Source organism: Eschrichtius robustus, chromosome 14 (assembly GCF_028021215.1).
Source record: "Eschrichtius robustus isolate mEscRob2 chromosome 14, mEscRob2.pri, whole genome shotgun sequence".
Classification (NCBI taxonomy): domain Eukaryota; kingdom Metazoa; phylum Chordata; class Mammalia; order Artiodactyla; family Eschrichtiidae; genus Eschrichtius; species Eschrichtius robustus.
This window is the reverse complement of record NC_090837.1, coordinates 73,293,770-73,311,899: the sequence shown is the minus strand read 5'-3', so window position 1 is coordinate 73,311,899 and position 18,130 is coordinate 73,293,770. Positions and strand designations below refer to the sequence as shown.

General features: G+C 51.7%; 1 protein-coding gene across 1 annotated transcript in view; it reads left to right on the top strand.

The window, feature by feature from the left end:
• Positions 1-14,555: 14,555 nt before the first annotated feature.
• The window catches only part of SKOR2 (SKI family transcriptional corepressor 2), a 33,359-nt gene continuing 29,784 nt past the window's right edge, over positions 14,556-18,130 (top strand). The window contains exon 1 of the mRNA XM_068563656.1: positions 14,556-17,135. Within this exon, the coding sequence (XP_068419757.1) occupies positions 14,556-17,135 (2,580 nt within the window). The remainder of the gene's footprint in view (positions 17,136-18,130) is intronic.

Below are 18,130 nucleotides of genomic sequence, written 5' to 3'. Positions count from 1 at the left end.
GCCCAGGGGGCAGGGCTAAGGGGTCCGCACAGACAGCCAGGGGAGTCCAGGTGCGCCTGCGGGAGGCGGAGCCAGGCCAGCCGCTGCCCCGGGGGAAAAGTTCCTACCTAGGGGGGCGCGGTAGGCCGCCGTGCGGTGCCAACTTCCCCCTCCCAGCGAAAGAACGCGCCCAGAGCAGGATTACAAAGAGGGCGGAAGACCCTTTTCTAAACCAAAGCCTCACCCCATAACACTGGCCCTTCCCTTCTCTTTGGAAACTCCACGCTGGAGCCCAGGGACCTACGAGTTCCTTCCTACCCGAACCGTGGGACGCTCAGAACACGCAGGCACTTTCTTCCAAGAACCCGCCGCGGAATGAAGACGGGAGGAGAGGGGAACGATTCGAGCTTGAACTGTTTGCACTCTGTCCCTCGATTATTAAGTGGAAAGACTAGGAGGGTTCTCTCGTTGCCTGTGCGTGACTCATTCTGCAACCCTCTGTCCCCATTTCTCTTCCATAAAGAGGGCCGGTCTCAACTGCCAAAGTTCCAAATGTGGCCATAAGCCCAGCCCTGCTCCCAGGCGTGGAGTAGAGATTGAAAGACGGAAAAGAAGAGGTCTGAGTTTCCCGTTCAGATATCCACTTCTCTAGCCAGCAGTCTCCTCCCCCCACCTCCAATTCTCCCACCCCAATCCCCGAAAAAAATATCACCGTCTGATTTATATCGAAGCTTCTCCCGGTGAGAGGGTCCCGAAGCTTGCAGCGGGTAGCCAGAGCTGGGCGCTAAGGCCAGACTTAGATTTTTCTCCAGAAGCTAGTACAAAGTGGAAGAAGCAAGGGGGGCACCACACCCGGAAACTAGATTTGACTTTGGGAGTGAAAAGCGCATGTAATCCGGAGACTTTCTCCCCCACTGTGGTCCAGCCCCACACCACCACCAGCCACCCAACAGGTTTGCAAACCCTGTTTCAAGCCCAGGAAACTTGATCCCCGTGCATCTAGGAGAGGGGACTCTAGTGCGTGAGGTCACTGGGTCGCAAACCTGACTTGCTCAAACGCAGCCCTAGGGTCGGCTGCGGCTTGCGGGCGTGTCGACTCTGCCACGCACAGTCGGTCTGGGTGCCTCCCACCCGCCAGCGCCGGGCTGTTCTCTTAATGAATTACTAATGAGTTAAAATTGGGCAGCAGGCTTAATTAAAGCGTAGAGGCAATGTGTTTACCACATTGTAATTGAACTCATTAGGGCTATGGCTTTTTGTTTTTTAAGCAGCCGCCTTCCTTCTCTGCGTCGAATAATCTATGGGAAGCGTTTATTAGAGAAGGAGGGGGTAGCGGAGAAACAGTCCATCAATTCTTTCAATGTAAAAGACAGGATGAGAATGGGGGGAAGGGTAAAACCTCTATTCCGTGGATGTCTCGGTGGAGTCAGGGCTAGACCGAGGCTTCCCAAAGTTCCAAGGGTAGAATGATCCGATGAGCGCCCCGGCATTTGGGAAGTTGCCAAGGGAGGGACCAGGCCTGAGCCAGAAAGGCTGCCTTTGTAACACCACAGTACTCCCAGACTCGGCCTATATCCCCACCATCCCCGGCCAAAGCGCTGGACTTCGACTGGACTCCCTGGCTGGTGCTCGCCCTTCCAAGCGTCTGACGCTCATAATGAGATGGACTCTGCTAACTTTTCTTTTAAAAGCGGCATATGAGTTTGTCCCTAAAGCTTTCCTCCCTGGTAGTGCTGGGAAGGACTCATTCTCCTTTCTCCAGTTTTCCCAGCACCCCTCCCCACCCGCTGTTCTGAAGATGCACATTGGGTGCCCAGGATCAGCGCCCCCTACGAAGCCGTCCCCTCCCCCGCCCCGGGCCTGACCTCACCTCAGGTGGTCTTTCCCCAGAAGACTGGGAGAGAGGGCCGGCTTTTAGTGCACTGCCCTCGGGCAACACAAGTGAGGCGCACCTGCGCGCCCCGGGATAACACTTCTGGCAGGGAGCCCAAGCTGCCTGCCCGGCCTGCATGCCCCCAGAGCAAATTGTTCCCTCTTGCCCCTGGCCCCACTCCAATTATCAGGTCTCCAGCCCTCGCCTCCTTTCCCTTCTGTTTGTACCCCTGGGCGTGGAAGGGTGATGGGTGGGAGGCTGAGGTTGGCGCAGGGCTCCTCTCCTTGCCATGCCCTGCCTGACCAACAGGCGGCGTCAGAGACCTACGTCTGGGCTGGGGAGTGGGGGGAGCGGATCTGAGCAAGCTAAGCCGAGAAGCTGGGCTCGAGGAGAGCGACCCTCACCCCAAACTTACGAACTTGCCCAGGAAGCAAGTGGGAAGAGCTGAGTGTCTGCGGAAGACCACACAGAAGGGGAGAGTCAGGACGGGACAGAGTCGCAGTGGAAAACCCGACCGCGAGCGAGAGTGCAGAGGACTGCGGGCGACGGGCCGCGGCAGCGGATCTCGCGCGGGGGGAGGCGGCCGGCGCCGCGGGAGTCGGAGAGCGGCAGTGGAGCCGCGGAGCGCGAGGCAGGCGAGGTGGACTGAGCGCGGAGGGCTGAAGACCGCGAGGGCGGCGCAGACAGGTAAGTGGCCTCGTCCTCCGCGCTCGGCCTCCTCTCCTTTGGGGAAAAATGGGTTGAAAGGGACTCCAGGAACTTCTGACCGCCGTCACAACCCCACAGCTGACCCCTACCTCCTCCCCTCCCCTCCCGCTTTAAACGCGCACCCATTCCCAATCCCCACCCCTCACCGTTTGTGGATTTTGTCAAACTCTCCTACCCTGTCCATCCCTCCTCCTCTCTCCGCCTGACCCGGGAGGTTGAGGTAAACTGTCTCTAATTTGTTGCTAAAAGATTAACTGCAGAGGGCAGGTCGATTTGATTGAGGCAATTAATCTTTGGTTACAATGTTCTAGTGTCATTTGCGTGCGTGGGGGTGGGGGAGGGGGACCGTATAGAGAGAGAGAGAGAGAGAGAGAGAGAGAGAGAGAGAGAAAAGGCTAACGAGACTTTTTGGAGACGCTGTGGAAAGAGGCTACCCTGCCCAGGACTGCGGCCACGTCTTCGCTCCCACACCCCGCAGCCCCAGAGCCCGCGCGCGGTTTCAGCACTTCCAAGCCGGACAGCGACTCCCGAGAGCGCGCCTAGTAACTTCCGGCTCCCGTCCCTGGAGTTCACACCTGGCAAGCAGAGGCAGGAGCTGACCGGGAGTTTACACTTCGCTGGCAGAGGCTGGAGCTGACCAGGACGAAGGGTACACCCGCCCCCTTCCCCATTGCCCAACCACTGGGCTTCCCTTTCCCCACTTCAAAGCAGGATCCGGCCAAATACTGTCCCCCAAAATCCTCAAGACTCAAGCCCACCTGGAGGCAGGAAAGGGAGAAACCCCCAAACGCTCCTAGTAAAGTTCCCAAAGCTGGAGTTTTCTCTTTTCGTGAATAATTAACGCTGGTTATAAATAACTGATGGAGGCAGTGGAGAAAAGGAAGAAGGAGGAGGCAGGCGAGAGCCAGGGCGGCCAAAGAGATCGAAGGGTTTGTTAAAGGACCATTAAGAAAGCCTTGCTGGGAACGGTATTCCTCTGTAGATCGCAGAGAGGTTACACCCAGGCACCCCGGCGTGGGTAAAAGCAGGGAAGCAAGGCACCCAGGGGAGTGGGGTTGTGCTGACCAAGCCCGGAGCACCTACCCAAGACCCAGTCTCAGCACTTTACCCATTCCCTCTCCTCTATCCAGGACTCATCTTCCCAGAGCCCTTTGAACTCTAGTCATCCTCTAGCCATCTGTCATTCACATGCCCACACCCAAAGTGCAGAAGTTCTGGGCTAGATAGTAGAGGCCCAGGGGTGAACCTAGGCTTTGCGCTCTGTCAGTTCTTCCCCAGCCTGTGGCAAGTCCTGCCCAGTCCCAGTTTGCAGGCACCTCCCGAAAGCCACCTCCTCACTCCATCCCAGACCATACCAATTCATTCTTTTCAAACTGGTTCAAAATTTTGGGACTTCAGCCTCTTGCTTGTTCATTCTCACCTTCCTACACCAAACCTTGAAGAACAGGGTAGTATACACACACACACACACACACACACACACACACACACACACTGCTCCATGCTCTTCCCCTGCCCCTCCATCATCTCCAATTCCTGACTTCCTTTGAGGGCCTTAAGCATGCTGACCTCTGGCACCTTGTGTTTGCCCCAGCTCTGAACTGAGACTCTTAGGCAGGGGTCTCAGAATCTGGAAGAAAGCCTAAGAGGAAACCCTTGCTCCTAGGTTGGAGGCCCATTCCAGAGCCTTCTGGCCCCTTTAGGAGACACTGGCCTCTCACCAGATGGCTAGCCTCAGATGGCCAGTGCATGCTTTCAGAGTGAAACTCCTGAGGGCCCTTAAGCCAAGCATCCAGCACAATCCTTCACAGGGCCTCACTGAGTCCATTCCACAAGCAAAGCCATGTCTTGTCTTTTCCTAGTGCAACTTGGGATAGGCCCTGGGAAGAAAATATTGTAGACTGTAGCAACTACCACTGGCTGTGAGGTTGGGTTCCGACCTTTTTGTAACCTTTCCATTGGTTAACAGCTTCCACCACCCCCACTTCCCTAAGGACCAGCTCTGAATATACCAAAGGCCAGCCTGGCTTTTCTGGGTGGGAGCAGAGAGTAGCTTCCAAAGAGGAAGGTTGGGGGCCAAGCCTCAAGGAGTCTAGATTTTTAAAGAAAATTCTCTCGTCTTTATGTGATATGAAAGAAAACACTAAAACCAGTTTTATTTTCTCACCCACTTCATCCCCATCCCAACACTCTCCACACCCTGAGCTCTTACCTTTTAAAGAACTGGGAAGTTCTGAATGGGGACGGGAAAAGGCAAGAGAATAGGGACAGTTTTAGGGAATTGTCTTTCTGCCTCAGTGGGGATACAACAACCCAGTAGGGTTGTGAAACTAGACAAAGAGGTGGGAGGAAATCAGATCTGGGGGAGAGGAGGCCAGCCCTGGAGCCATGGGTTGTTTACTTCTCATATAAAATATAACTCCCCCAAGCAGGAAGTTACTGCAAACATGTATCAATAATGAATGAATCTCCTGTAATAAAATACTTACATAATTAGCACAAGTCAAGTGGTTGCATTATGTTAACCTTTTGCAGCTCTGAGCTGGAAAATCTTGCTCCAGAATTCCTCAGAATGCCGTTTTCATTCTCAGGAGAGGGTGAGAGCCAAGCGCTCACCCAGCTTTCTACTTTGTTACAATATGGTTTTCCATTTCTGAACCAGAATGTAAGTACTTCTGAAATATAACAGAAAACTCTCTTTGGTGAATTCAGAACAGTCATTAACATTCAGTTCTAAGTGAATGTTAACAGTAAATAAAGAAATCTCTTGATTGTAATCGTAGTAACAAAGCAATAATTACCCAGTAGGTGGTCATCAGTAATGATAAATGTATCATTATTACTGTGTGAGTCTGGGAACTCGGTTTTGGAAAGTACTTCAGACTTTTTAGTAGCATGGCTGGTTACAAAGCATTTCTTAGCCTGCAAAAGCCATATAATTTTATACACAATTTAGGTGAAAATAAATTTAAATCTGTATATTACATTTTTAATTTCAAGTTAGTAATTAAAGTTGGTTCATTATATCTCCTCTGAAACCCTCAGTGCTCATCTCCATGGTTTGTTTGTACAATTTGTTTCTAAGACACCCAAGGTTACACAGTTCTAAAAGATGGAAATTTTAATTATTTGCCAACACTAAGAGTTTGTCGATGATGTCATAATGCATCTTGAAAAAGTTTGGGGTTGGTTATTGTCTTTGATCTGGTTAGCTATGCTTTCGCTTTGAACCTCATGAGGGAAAGCCTTTTTGCTTAAAAAGTACTTTTAAATACACAAAAAATAGAAAATGCCTCTGAACATTCCCTCTGAATTTTCACCGGTTGCTATTTTTTCAGGGGAAAAAAAAATCAGTGACTCAGATTCCTACCCCCCTCTACCCTGGGATTTATTTTGCTATTATCTGATTTCACCTTCTGCTACCACTGAGCTAACAACTGCAGGCAGGAGGAAAGCTGAAGGCATGATGCTTATCGGGTAGCCTGAGAGCACGTGCTAGTTTAATAATGTATTCGCTAATGGGATCCAGCTTGATGGCAAAGTAGAAACTTTTCAAATGGGGAGGGGTGAGAAGGAAGAGAACAGGAAAGGGGGGGGAAAAAAATGCCTTTATTTCCCCAGGAGATAAAATGCAGTGTTCCCTCCACCAGTGTCGCTGGGGAGATGTTAAATGTATATCTATGTCATTTTCTCTCTTGTGACATGTCAACAGACAATCTACAGCCCCTCCCCCTACTTCTACTCCTCTGCTTCCCCTCCCCAAGCTTTAAAAGAGCCTGCCCCACACCCTTTCTGCATCCTCAGCCTCAGTTACACCTTAAATTGCTTCCCTGAAACAGAAGAGCCAGGTTTGGTTTTGGTGTTGTTTTTTTTTAAGCCTCAAACCACATTTCTTGTTCTTGGTGGTAGTTGGAATCGTCATACAATTAAAGACTCTCTTGCATAAATCCACTGAAATACTTGCCTTAGTTTTCTCTCCCACAATCTCTATTTCTTGCTCCACTGTCTCCTTTTCCTCTTCTCCCTTTCCTCCTCTCCCTTCTTGAGGAGTGGCAATCAAAAAAGGCAAGCATCTTTCCTTCTTGTTCGTTATTACGGCAGCATCTTTGAGACACATCTTTGCCAATGAAAACTCCATGTAGATGCCTATCCTTTTGTTGTGGCGGCCTAGGTTATTCAGGAGCAGAGACAAAAGCCTGAAGTGATGTGATCTAAATGAGCTCTGGGGTTTTCCAGCTGGGACCACCTCCATTTCAAAGGACCCCCTCCCTCCCAACATGGGGAGGAGGGAAGTGGCGGGGGCTGGTACATATGTGTATGCATGCACAGAAAGAGAGAAAGGAGAAGACAGGGAAGGGAGAGAGCCTAGTGGGCTATTCCTTATGCCAATGTCCCTCTTTGATGCACATTCGCAGGTGTGTTCAGGGAGCATGCATCCATAGCCTATGTGTGTCCTCAGGTGTTTTGTGTTCCTTTGCATTTTATCTTGCTCAACTAATATTTGCTAAGTAACCATCAAGTATACCAAGTTCATGTTCCATTCTGGATTTTATTACTTCATGCAAACTATGTGCACATGTGAGTACTTTGCTGTGTTTACAAGTTTGTGAGGACTTGTGAAGAAATGTGAATTCTTTGTTATAAAAAAAGAAAGTCCAACAGCAAATGTTTCCATTAGTCCCTGGCCTCTGTGAACTGGTAGGGTAAGAGCTTTCTCTGCCACTGACCCAAGGGCAAGTTTTCTTGTGAGAATGGTTTCCTCTGATTAAGGGGAGTTAAGCCTTGGTTCCTTCTCCTACAGTCTTTATTTTCTTATAAAGTTGTTTGTTTGAAAGGTAAGAAAGAAACTACTGATTCCCATAGTCATTGGTGCATGAGGAACTCAAGGGATCACTGGGGCAGGGATACAGTACAAAATGTGTTCATTTTCTCTTCCCTTCCTCAATTATGGTTTAGATTTTTTAGGTTTGTGCTCTCATTGTACTTCTCCAGGGATACTCCGGTCCCAGGAAAAGGGTTCCCGTTTATGGACAGTATTTATTTGAAAAAGGCTCAGAGGCCTTTCTCATTTCTTCTATGATTTCCATAATGGATGAGTTTTGGTTTGCTCCTGGTCCTTGGTTTCCTTCATATAACTCCAGCCAGAGCAATGGAGGAAAAACTGGGGAGTCTAAGCTGGGCTTGCCAGGCTGCAGAAAGCTCTTTTGGGTAGAAAGAGGGAACTGAGGGCTATCAGCAATTATTATCATTATGGCCATTACCATTGCTAATTTTTGTTATCAACTTATTTTAAATTGGTTAAGCAAATAGTAGCTAAGGTTCTGGCCACCTGTATACAAAATAAACACTAGACCAATTAGGGGACAGGATAAAATTTTAATGAAAAGGACTAAGATTCCTCCGGGGAATTTGGTTCCCTCTCTGCTCACCATGAAACTAAACTGCCTTTGAAATCTTTTACTCTGGAGCTATTAAAGACTTCAAACATATCTTGTAACAGTACAGGCCTAAGCTTGTCTGCATTCTCCGAGGAAGGTGCTTTTAAAGCTAGCATGTATTAAATGACTACTGTGTGCCAAGCATTTTACGTATATTATCTTATTTGATTCTCATAATACCCCTGTGGGCTACATATCAACCTCCTCATTTTGCAGATGAAGAAACTAGGGCTTGGGGAGGTTAGGTATCAAAGCAAAATTCCACAACTAGTAAGTGACTGAGGAGGAATTTGTACCCAGTTTCAGTCTAACTGAATCTCCTGTACTTTCTGATATATGAGAATTCTTCTGTCCCTGGTAGTTTTGCCAGCCTTCCAGTTTCTTTCCGGGCCATGCAGGTCTACTTTTGCAGACTTGGAACTAATAGGGAAACCATTTCTTGCCCTTCCTGATGCAGAAATACCAATGCCAAGGACACCTATTTCAGGGACACAGAAGCAGTAATATTCTTGCCTAAGAGCTGAGAATGGGGTAAGAGGGAATGAGTGAGAGAGATAGAAGCTGTTTCTTTGATCTGTAACTGTCACGGGTTCTCCAATACCCAGGCTGGGAGTAGAATGAGAGGGAATATCTGGTGGCTCTAATTTTAATGAATTTATATTAAGGCCTTTATCTTCCTTTCGTGTCAATGCAAAACACAGGCGTGGGGGTGGGGAGTGGCTGGATTTCTCAGTCCTTGTAGATGGAGCAGGTGTGCCAGAAGTACGGGGGTGTGTTTCTGTGTCACCCCTTGCCTCTTAAGTCTGCAAGGCCATGCTGGAGCCCAGAGCCGAATCTAGGGCTCCGATGATTGCAGACTGGGAGGCTTCTTCCGGGAGGGCCTTGAACGCAGTAGGATCTGCTGCGCCACGGAGCTCTGCATTCGCGTCAGCACCGCGGACAGCTCCTCGGCTTTGCCCTTCCCCTCGAACCTGGCGGGATTCCCACGCTGCCTCTCCGAACAGTCTGCTTCCAAAGTGGAGGACATTCTGGCCAGCTTTGGGTTCGCTTCAACCAATTGTTACAAAAACTGCAGCTAGAAACCTCCATCCACGCTGCTGCACCCGCCGCGTGCGCCTGCATGGAGGCGGCACTCCTCCAGTTCCGAGGGAGCCAAATCGGTTTGTGGTTTTCCTTTGGGTCCGGTGTCTGGCTCCTTTACCTGTCCCTGGCCTGGGTAAACCGCAGCCGCTCGGAACGGAGATGAGAGTGGAAATGCTCTCCTCCGTGCGGTGATAGATCATGCAAACGGGTGACACCAGTTTAACCAATAAAACAATTTGAATCAATTAGCCGGCTGAGGAGAGTCCCGAGGTGTAAAATGCATGTCTGCTCGAACAGGAAAGCATTGATTAACTCGGCCCCTACCCGCTGCCTCCCGCCACCGCCTGCTCCTCCCTGCTCCCCGCTTGCCAAGGTCTCGGGGGCCAGGACAGGGACTGACAAGGATCAGGCGCCCCTGGTCTGGAAAAGGAAAATTGAAGGGCAGTGGGGAACCATCAGGAGACCTGTTCAAACTTAGGGGACAGCAAAGAATCAGTGAGATAGTGAGTGACAGAAAGTTGCTCACAGACTCAAAATCGTATAAAAAGACTGTAATTCCGAAGTCCAGCTCCAGACTCATGGTGAGGATTTGCTGGAGCACGGAGTCTGGCTCTGAACAATTGTTCTCCACCTTCACCTTCCAAAACTATACTTGGCCTGACAGCTCAAACAGGCACCCCAGACTCACTGGGTAAATAAAATAAAAATGCTATTTTTAGAATTATTTGTGCAAAAGTACTTAACCTAACATCACACGTTTCTCTTTCCAGTGAAACTTCTTTGCATTAAAATAAAGTCACAGGTTTGTATGGCAGTAAGCCACGAAGCTAATGCATAAATGTTTATGTTGAAAGATGAGGTAAGGGGGTGGCTACAGGTACCACTCAGGCATGGATTCAGTCCTCAGGGTAAACAAGGATGGGAGGGAAGGCAAAGATTCATCCAGTTTCTCTTTTCAAAAAAATGTTTTTACAGACTTTTTTTTTTTTAAGTAGGGATCTGTAGGGGAAGAGGAGCCTTTTGGGGGCAAAGAGGGAAAGAGCGAAATAAAAGGGAATAAAAGCACCACATGATCTTCCTTCTTGGCAGCGACCACGCATTTTCCTGTGGTACATTAATGAGGTGATAGGACTTTTCATTTCTCCCCATTTTCGGTCTTAAAATCTGCCCCATTTTCAGGCTTTCTTTCTAGCAGCCTGGGCTCTAGGAAGTGTAAGCAAGCCGAGACTTCCCTTTGTGGGAGCTCCTGACCTCAGAGAGGAGGAATAACCAGTCCGGGCCCGGGAACCTTCAGAAGAGCAGGCGTGCAGGTGGCCTTCAGCCTTCCGCAGGAATGGATTCGTGAATGAAAATGACGCTCTTTTGGCAAATGAGCCAGGCAGGCATAGTGTGAGTTTCCCTTCTTCTAGGATGGGGGGCTTCCAGGGCACTAGGGAGGGAGCATTCAGTTGACTCCAGCCCCTTAGAACAGAGCCTAATTAGTGCCGATGGTGACTTCAGAAACTAGGAGTTGGGTGAAATATAATTTCACTGCCGTTTGAAACTTATGCCCACACAAATGTTACAATTTTCATGGCTCTGAAACTATGTTTTCTGCATATTAATTTAAAATAGCCACAATTCCTGTATCCCTCACTTTTTGTTCAATTGACTCCCTTTTGTTTTATTGACCTTTAATGAAGTGTTAAGATTTCACACTTTCACACTTGAATTTAGTGATGGTTTGTTGTTGATACTATGATGTAGTCCCCGTTGGGCTTCCGGGTTAGTGGAGGTTGTTCTTTCAACCATTTCTACAATACGACTGCCCAACTCTAAAGGCTGTGTGTTTCACCAGGCAGCAATCGAAAATTCAGCTCTGATAGTAAGGGAAAAACTTAAAAGATCTTCCAATCCCACCCCGTGTAGGTATTCTTCTTAGAATGTCCTCTAAATAAGCAGCTTCTTCCATTTCTGATAAACGAGAGGTGGTCATTTTGACTCCTAATAGCTGATCAATTAGGAAGTAATATACTGACACTTCCCTATATTGTATGTGTGCCTTACTTTGGGAAGCTATAGGAAATGGTCTTTTCCCATCCTACTTCTACTTCTTCTTCTCATTAGTATTATTATTATTTCCCTTTTTTTAAGGGCATGTTTCTACATAGTTCCCTGAGAAATTTACTTCTCTGGGAGCACTGGCAACTTGCTCAAGTGCGGGTCAAGGCTGGGGGCCTCCCTGCTTTCCTGTCTCACCTTTTCCTTGTGCTGAAGTGGCCTGCATGGGTTTTATAAAATGGGATGGAGAACTATTCTGAATGAAGTTGACTGACGAGTGCACACATGCACTCATTGGGGTCCTCACTTAATTGCACACTTTCCAAAATAGACAATGCCACTCTGTATCTTGTCCTAAAAAGGCAAATGTGTATCCAAAAATGAAGACATTCTCCACGCTTCCTTCCAAGTTCTTAGATTCAGCACGCTTTGCAGAACGCCACACCCCGCCCCGCCCCGCTTTTCTCATTTCACAGTTTCAAAGGAGCACTGAAACTATTCTATTCTCCGGCTAACTGTGAACTGTGATTCCTATATCTTCGGAGACACAGTGAGGCTACTGATTTGCACCGCGTACCTGAGAGGTCATTCGCGAAGGAGGGTGGCTCAGAGAAATGAGGGGAGGAGACAATAACTGGCAGGGGTACAGTCAATTTAGAGGCGTCCTTCTAGAATCCGGGGCCTCCAGGATCCAGGTCCCCGGGATCACGCAGACTATATAGCTTTCCACTCCTAAATCAGATCTACGGCTCCAGCACCATTGCTGCGTTTGCTCATTGGAGAGGTTGTTGGCAGTTGCGGGTTGGTTAGGTGTTAGCTTTCGTGCCTGCTGAGAAAGGATCTCGAAGCTGCTCGCTCTCCCTTTCGCTCTCCCCCCTCCCTCCCTGTAACATGCCAGCCCTTTAATGTGGAGTGTCAGGGAGACGGTGACGTCACCTTGCCCGCTGGGTGGCGTCCCCTCGGTCCGACATGAGTTCAGAGACAGAGAAAGGCGCTGTCAGACTGCACTCCACCTGGGGCTCGCCTGCCGCAGGTTTCCGCGCGCCCACACTTTCTGCGGTCGAGGGGACGCCCCGCAGCAATTCAGGCGGTCATTCTCCGCGGGCCGGGGTACAAGCGCCATTAGAGCCGACGAGCGCCAGGATCTTCACGCGGAGCCCTCTGAAGTCCCGCCCGCTGGATTCCAGGACCCGCTTGAATGCTTCGCCTCCGAGCGACCTCGGAAGATGGGCCGGCAGCCACGCGCGTAAAGGCAGCTAGGGGTTACCAGGTACTGCCGGAACCAGCCGGCCCCCACTCGGCGCACAGCTCGCGGTTCATTATTTGGGATCCCGAGCGGTGGGATTTTCCGGTTAGGTTGAGGGGCAGCGGAGGGCTTCGGTAGTGATTGGTTTGGGAGCCTGGGGCGTTAAGTTGAGAGTCGTTGGCTCGTCAGTCAGATAGGGAAGTTCGCCAGCTTTCTTTCTCAGTTCAACTAACTTTTGTCTCTTCTTCCCTCACTCCCTTTTAAAAATCCCCCAACCTAAACCCTTTTATTTGTGTCTCTGCTCTGACAGGAGTCTCTGGGAGAGCTTGGGGTGAAAGTGGAGCAACCCAGTAGGAGACACTTCTGCCCAGTCTACAGCTGCTCCGGCTGCGGGTCTCTAGCCAGCTCCCCGCTAGGCCAGGCCCGCTGCCCGCATTGCCGTTATCCCAGGGTCTTATGAAGATAATAAGAATCTTGTTTGGGAGGGGAATGAGGATTGAAGGACCAGATGGCAAAGTTAGGGCTGGTTATATCAGGCCCAGATATCACTGTGCCATTTAACACCCCGTCCCCTGGAAATATTGTCTTTGATCCATCCGAAGTGACAAGCCTGGCTTTCGTCTCGTTGATCGCATTGAGGTTTGTTCACCCTTCCTGGAGGCCACAGAACGTAATGAGAGCTGAGGATCCAGGGGTCAGAAGGGCAAAGGTTGTCGGGATAGAGGTCACAGGGGCCCAGAGAGGACCAGGATATGACAATTTGGGTAAAGGGGTACACTAGTGTATTCACTGAAATCTCTGTAATAACAAACTCCAGTGTCCTTGGCGGAAAGTGGTGATGCGACGGCCACCGGTGATTTTCCAGGGCAAACGATAGTCTTAGCAGCTGCCCTGGACAAGTAGCTGTGCAAAGGTCACTGTCAGTTTCGCAGGGAATGAGCCACTTTGCTTGTTTTGACTTAGCAGTGTTGTCACAAAGGTTTCTTTCGCTTGCTTTTTCTGTATTTTCAATTTACTGGCTGTTTTCCCCCATTAAGTATCCCGTTGACCAGAGATGACAGGAATTTTACCGCAGGCCCAACCCTGGGCTTCTGCTTTCAGCGCTCCCGCAGATTACCTAGTCCAAGGATTATTCCTACCGTGGGGCACTTCCCCCCACCCCCAATAAGGTAAAGAGATATCTACATAGATCAGAAAAAGACATGTCACAGAAAGTGGTTCACCTTTCAACTAAATTTGCCTTTTAAAGCCCATCAATAATGACCCCCAAGAATTGTTCAGTTTCTTTGCACTGTTTCTGGGCTTAACACTCTTGCCTGTACTTATTTGCTCATTGTCATGGAAATGACAGGCAAACAGTTTTTGAATATCTTCAAGTGTACAACTTCATCTTTTAAAGCCACCTATTGGAACCGGAACCACTCAATTTTAGCAAGCGGCTTTTTGAACCCTTGAAAGTGAAACGCCTGTTTTGGTGCAATCTTGCATATAGGTTTGTACATTTTCCCCCAAAATTTCTAATTAAAGTATCAAAATATCTAATGGCAAAGATAAGGGAGAAGGGATTTCGTTTTGCTTTAATGAGCTGTGTCTCAACGAGTAGTGAATTTCCCTCAAGGAAACCACAGATGCCACAAAAATTACTTTTTAAAAGGTTTGGGTTTTTTTTTTTTTTAACCAAAATCAATCTATTTTCAAGCAAATGCGACTGGTCTCGCTTTTAAAATTTGGGCTTCAATGGCTAAGCCTCAGTTTTCCATAACTTTTATAACCTGTACTAGTTACAACTGTCATCATTACTTCCTAATTTATAGCAGGAGTGCCATTTTATTCTGACAGCTTCTATAAATTGGGGATAAGGTCTTGAGTTTCTTAGGAACTGACTTTTTTAAAATTTACTTTGGATATTTAGAACCGAAGAAAAGCAATTGCAAATTCCTGCATTTCCAAAGGATGACCTTGAGGAAATTTAAGAGAGATGACTTCCTTGTGTCTGCAACTTGGTTCCTTTGCCCAGTGATAATTATATCTTAACCAAAGCAAGGAAGTGATTATAATTCTTCAGTTAGCGACTCAACCCACCCCTCTCTTTGTAAACTGAAAAAGCTCTAGTCAACGCTTTCTCCTTTCCCTTCCAGTCTCCAAGGCCGACCCGGAGGGCTCGGCCCGGGTTTCCGCGGCGGAGGAGATGGCTTCCAGCCCGCTGCCGGGGCCCAACGACATCCTGCTGGCATCACCGTCGAGCGCCTTCCAGCCCGACGCGCTGAACCAGCCGCGGCCGGGCCACGCCAACCTGAAACCCAACCAGGTGGGCCAGGTGATCCTCTACGGCATTCCCATCGTGTCGTTGGTGATCGACGGGCAGGAGCGCCTATGCCTGGCGCAGATCTCCAACACCCTCCTCAAGAACTTCAGCTACAACGAGATTCACAACCGCCGCGTGGCGCTGGGCATCACGTGCGTGCAGTGCACGCCGGTGCAGCTGGAGATCCTGCGACGCGCCGGGGCCATGCCCATCTCATCGCGCCGCTGCGGCATGATCACTAAGCGTGAGGCTGAGCGTTTGTGCAAGTCGTTCCTAGGCGAAAACAGGCCCCCCAAGCTGCCTGACAACTTCGCCTTCGACGTTTCGCACGAATGCGCCTGGGGCTGCCGCGGCAGCTTCATCCCCGCGCGCTACAACAGCTCCCGCGCCAAGTGCATCAAATGCAGCTACTGCAACATGTACTTCTCGCCCAACAAGTTCATCTTCCACTCCCACCGTACGCCCGACGCCAAGTACACGCAGCCGGACGCAGCCAACTTCAATTCGTGGCGCCGTCATCTCAAACTCACTGACAAGAGCCCCCAGGACGAGCTAGTATTCGCCTGGGAGGACGTCAAGGCCATGTTCAACGGCGGGAGCCGAAAGCGCGCGCTGCCCCAGCCGGGCGCGCATCCCGCCTGCCACCCGCTCAGCTCGGTCAAGGCGGCCGCTGTGGCAGCGGCGGCGGCGGTGGCGGGAGGTGGGGGACTGCTGGGCCCGCACCTGCTGGGGGCGCCCCCGCCGCCGCCCCCGCCACCTCTGGCCGAGTTGGCGGGCGCGCCGCACGCGCATCACAAGAGGCCGCGCTTCGAAGACGACGACGACTCGCTGCAGGAGGCGGCTGTCGTGGCCGCCGCCAGTCTTTCGGCCGCTGCCGCCAGCCTCTCGGTGGCCGCGGCCTCCGGCGGCGCCGGGGCGGGCGGGGGTGGCGCGGGGGGCGGCTGCGTGACGGGCGTTGGCGCGGGCGCGGCGGCTGGCGCCAAAGGGCCACGCAGCTATCCGGTCATCCCGGTGCCCAGCAAGGGCTCGTTCGGGGGCGTGCTGCAGAAGTTCCCAGGCTGCGGGGGGCTCTTCCCGCATCCTTACACCTTCCCGGCTGCAGCCGCCGCCTTCGGCCTGTGCCACAAGAAGGAGGACGCGGGCGCCGCGGCCGAGGCCCTGGGGGGTGCGGGCGGCGCAGGCGCGGCGCCCAAGGCCGGCCTGTCGGGCCTCTTCTGGCCCGCGGGCCGCAAGGACGCCTTTTACCCTCCCTTCTGCATGTTCTGGCCTCCGCGGACCCCGGGCGGGCTTCCCGTGCCCACATACCTACAGCCCCCGCCGCAGCCGCCCTCGGCGCTCGGCTGCGCGCTGGGAGAAAGCCCGGCCCTGCTGCGTCAGGCCTTCCTGGACCTGGCCGAGCCCGGCGGCGCGGGCGGGAGCGCCGAAGCGGCCCCCCCGCCGGGTCAGCCCCCTCCGGTCGTCGCCAACGGCCCGGGCTCCGGCCCGCCGCCTCCTGCGGGCGGCGCGGGCGCTCGCGACGCGCTCTTCGAGTCGCCCCCGGGCGGCAGCGGCGGGGACTGCAGTGCGGGCTCCACGCCTCCGGCCGACCCGGGCTCCGTGTCTGGGGCTGGGGCCGCGGCCGCCGGAGCGTGCCCCGTGGGTGCCCGAGTGCCCGCGCCCCACCACCCGCACCTCCTGGAGGGGCGCAAAGCCGGCGGAGGCAGCTATCACCATTCCAGCGCCTTCCGGCCGGTGGGCGGCAAGGACGACGCAGAGAGCCTGGCCAAACTGCACGGGGCGTCCGCGGGCGCGCCACACTCGGCCCAAGCGCATCACCACCACCACCACCACCACCCGCACCAACACCACCACCACCATCATCCCCCGCAGCCGCCGTCACCGCTGCTGCTGCTGCCCCCGCAGCCCGACGAGCAGGGTTCCGAGCGCCACCACCCAGCCCCGCCGCCGCCCCCGCCGCCTCCGCTGGCCCCGCAGCCGCACCACCGAGGCCTTCTGTCCCCCAGTGGCACCAGCTGCAGCTACCCCAGCGAGGACACCTCCGAGGACGAGGACGACGAGGAAGAAGAGCAGGAGGTGGACGTGGAGGGCCACAAGCCCCCCGAGGGCGAGGAAGAGGAGGAGGAAAGTCGAGACCCCGAGGACGACGAGGAGGAAGACGAGGAGACAGGGGTCCTGCTAGGGGACCCTTTAGTCGGGGGCGGCCGATTCCTCCAGGGCAGAGGGCTGTCGGAGAAGGGGAGCAGCCGGGACCGCCCGCCGGCTGCCGCGGGCGCTTTCCCACTGGCCCTGAACTCCTCCAGGCTGCTGCAGGAGGACAGGAAACTGGGTGACCCGGGCGGCTCGGACCTGCCCCCGCCCCCGCCCCCGCCGCTGGCCTCCCAGAAATCAAGCGGCGGCCTTAGCAGCAGCCCGGGCAGCCCGGTCCACCATCCATCACTGGAGGAGCAGCCCTCCTACAAAGATGTAAATATCCCCTTTAGGCTCCTTCAAGCTAATTATTATTATTTAAATGCACCTTTAGGCTGAATCGGTTACATATGCGCAGGAAAGATGAATCACCAGATTTCCCCACAGAAATGAAATATTCAGTGTGTTTGGGAGGGCTTCTTTCCTACCAACTGTCCTCCATAAAAATGTGGTTTCTGGTCTCTCTGTTACAAAGCCTCTCGAAGGCCTTGGGGCCTCTATTCCCTCCTATATTTAAGTTGGCTGCTTATAGAAGTTGGGAAAGACCCCTAAATTGACCAAGTCCTTCCTCTAATCTACCAATCTCCTTTGCCCAACTCCCTGCCCCCAGCTGAGCACAATTGTTCCCCCAGAAGCAGTGGGACCACAAAACTGGTGCAGTCTGAATGATCCTATCATATTTCTTCTCTGTAATTCAGTGCCTCCCCGAACCATGACCCAGAAAAGATCAAAAATACATTGACTTCAAAAGTTAGATTCAGTTTTATTTGAACTGCTTTAATCAAGACTTGAACCCCAGAGCTCTAGCCAGAATGGACACTTCTGTAAGATATTGTGTCCAGTAAAACAAAAGGCAGACTCTTTAGCAAGACTGGCTTCTCCCAAACCAATCTCCACCCACATGAAAGTGCTACCTGGGACCCCTAAAGACCAAAGTTAAATTTAAGTGGCTCAGCATTGTGTGCATAGTGTGCATAGGCTCAAGTGTGCATAGAAAACACTCTCAGGGATTTCAGAGTGAAGTGACTCTGTCCTAATGTAGTGTAGATGTGACAAATAATGTGGCATGTTGATTTACAGAGTGTATAATAGGTGCATATTTAACATACTATTTCGTAAAGGATAGTGCAGGTACGTGCAGTCGTACACTTGTATTTAAGCACAACAACTATTCAGAGAAGATAATCATCAAAAAATGAAGTCTCCTGAGGCTCCATGGAGTCACTTTTATTGATGCTTCTTCCTGCTGACTGTTGACATTAGCATATGGT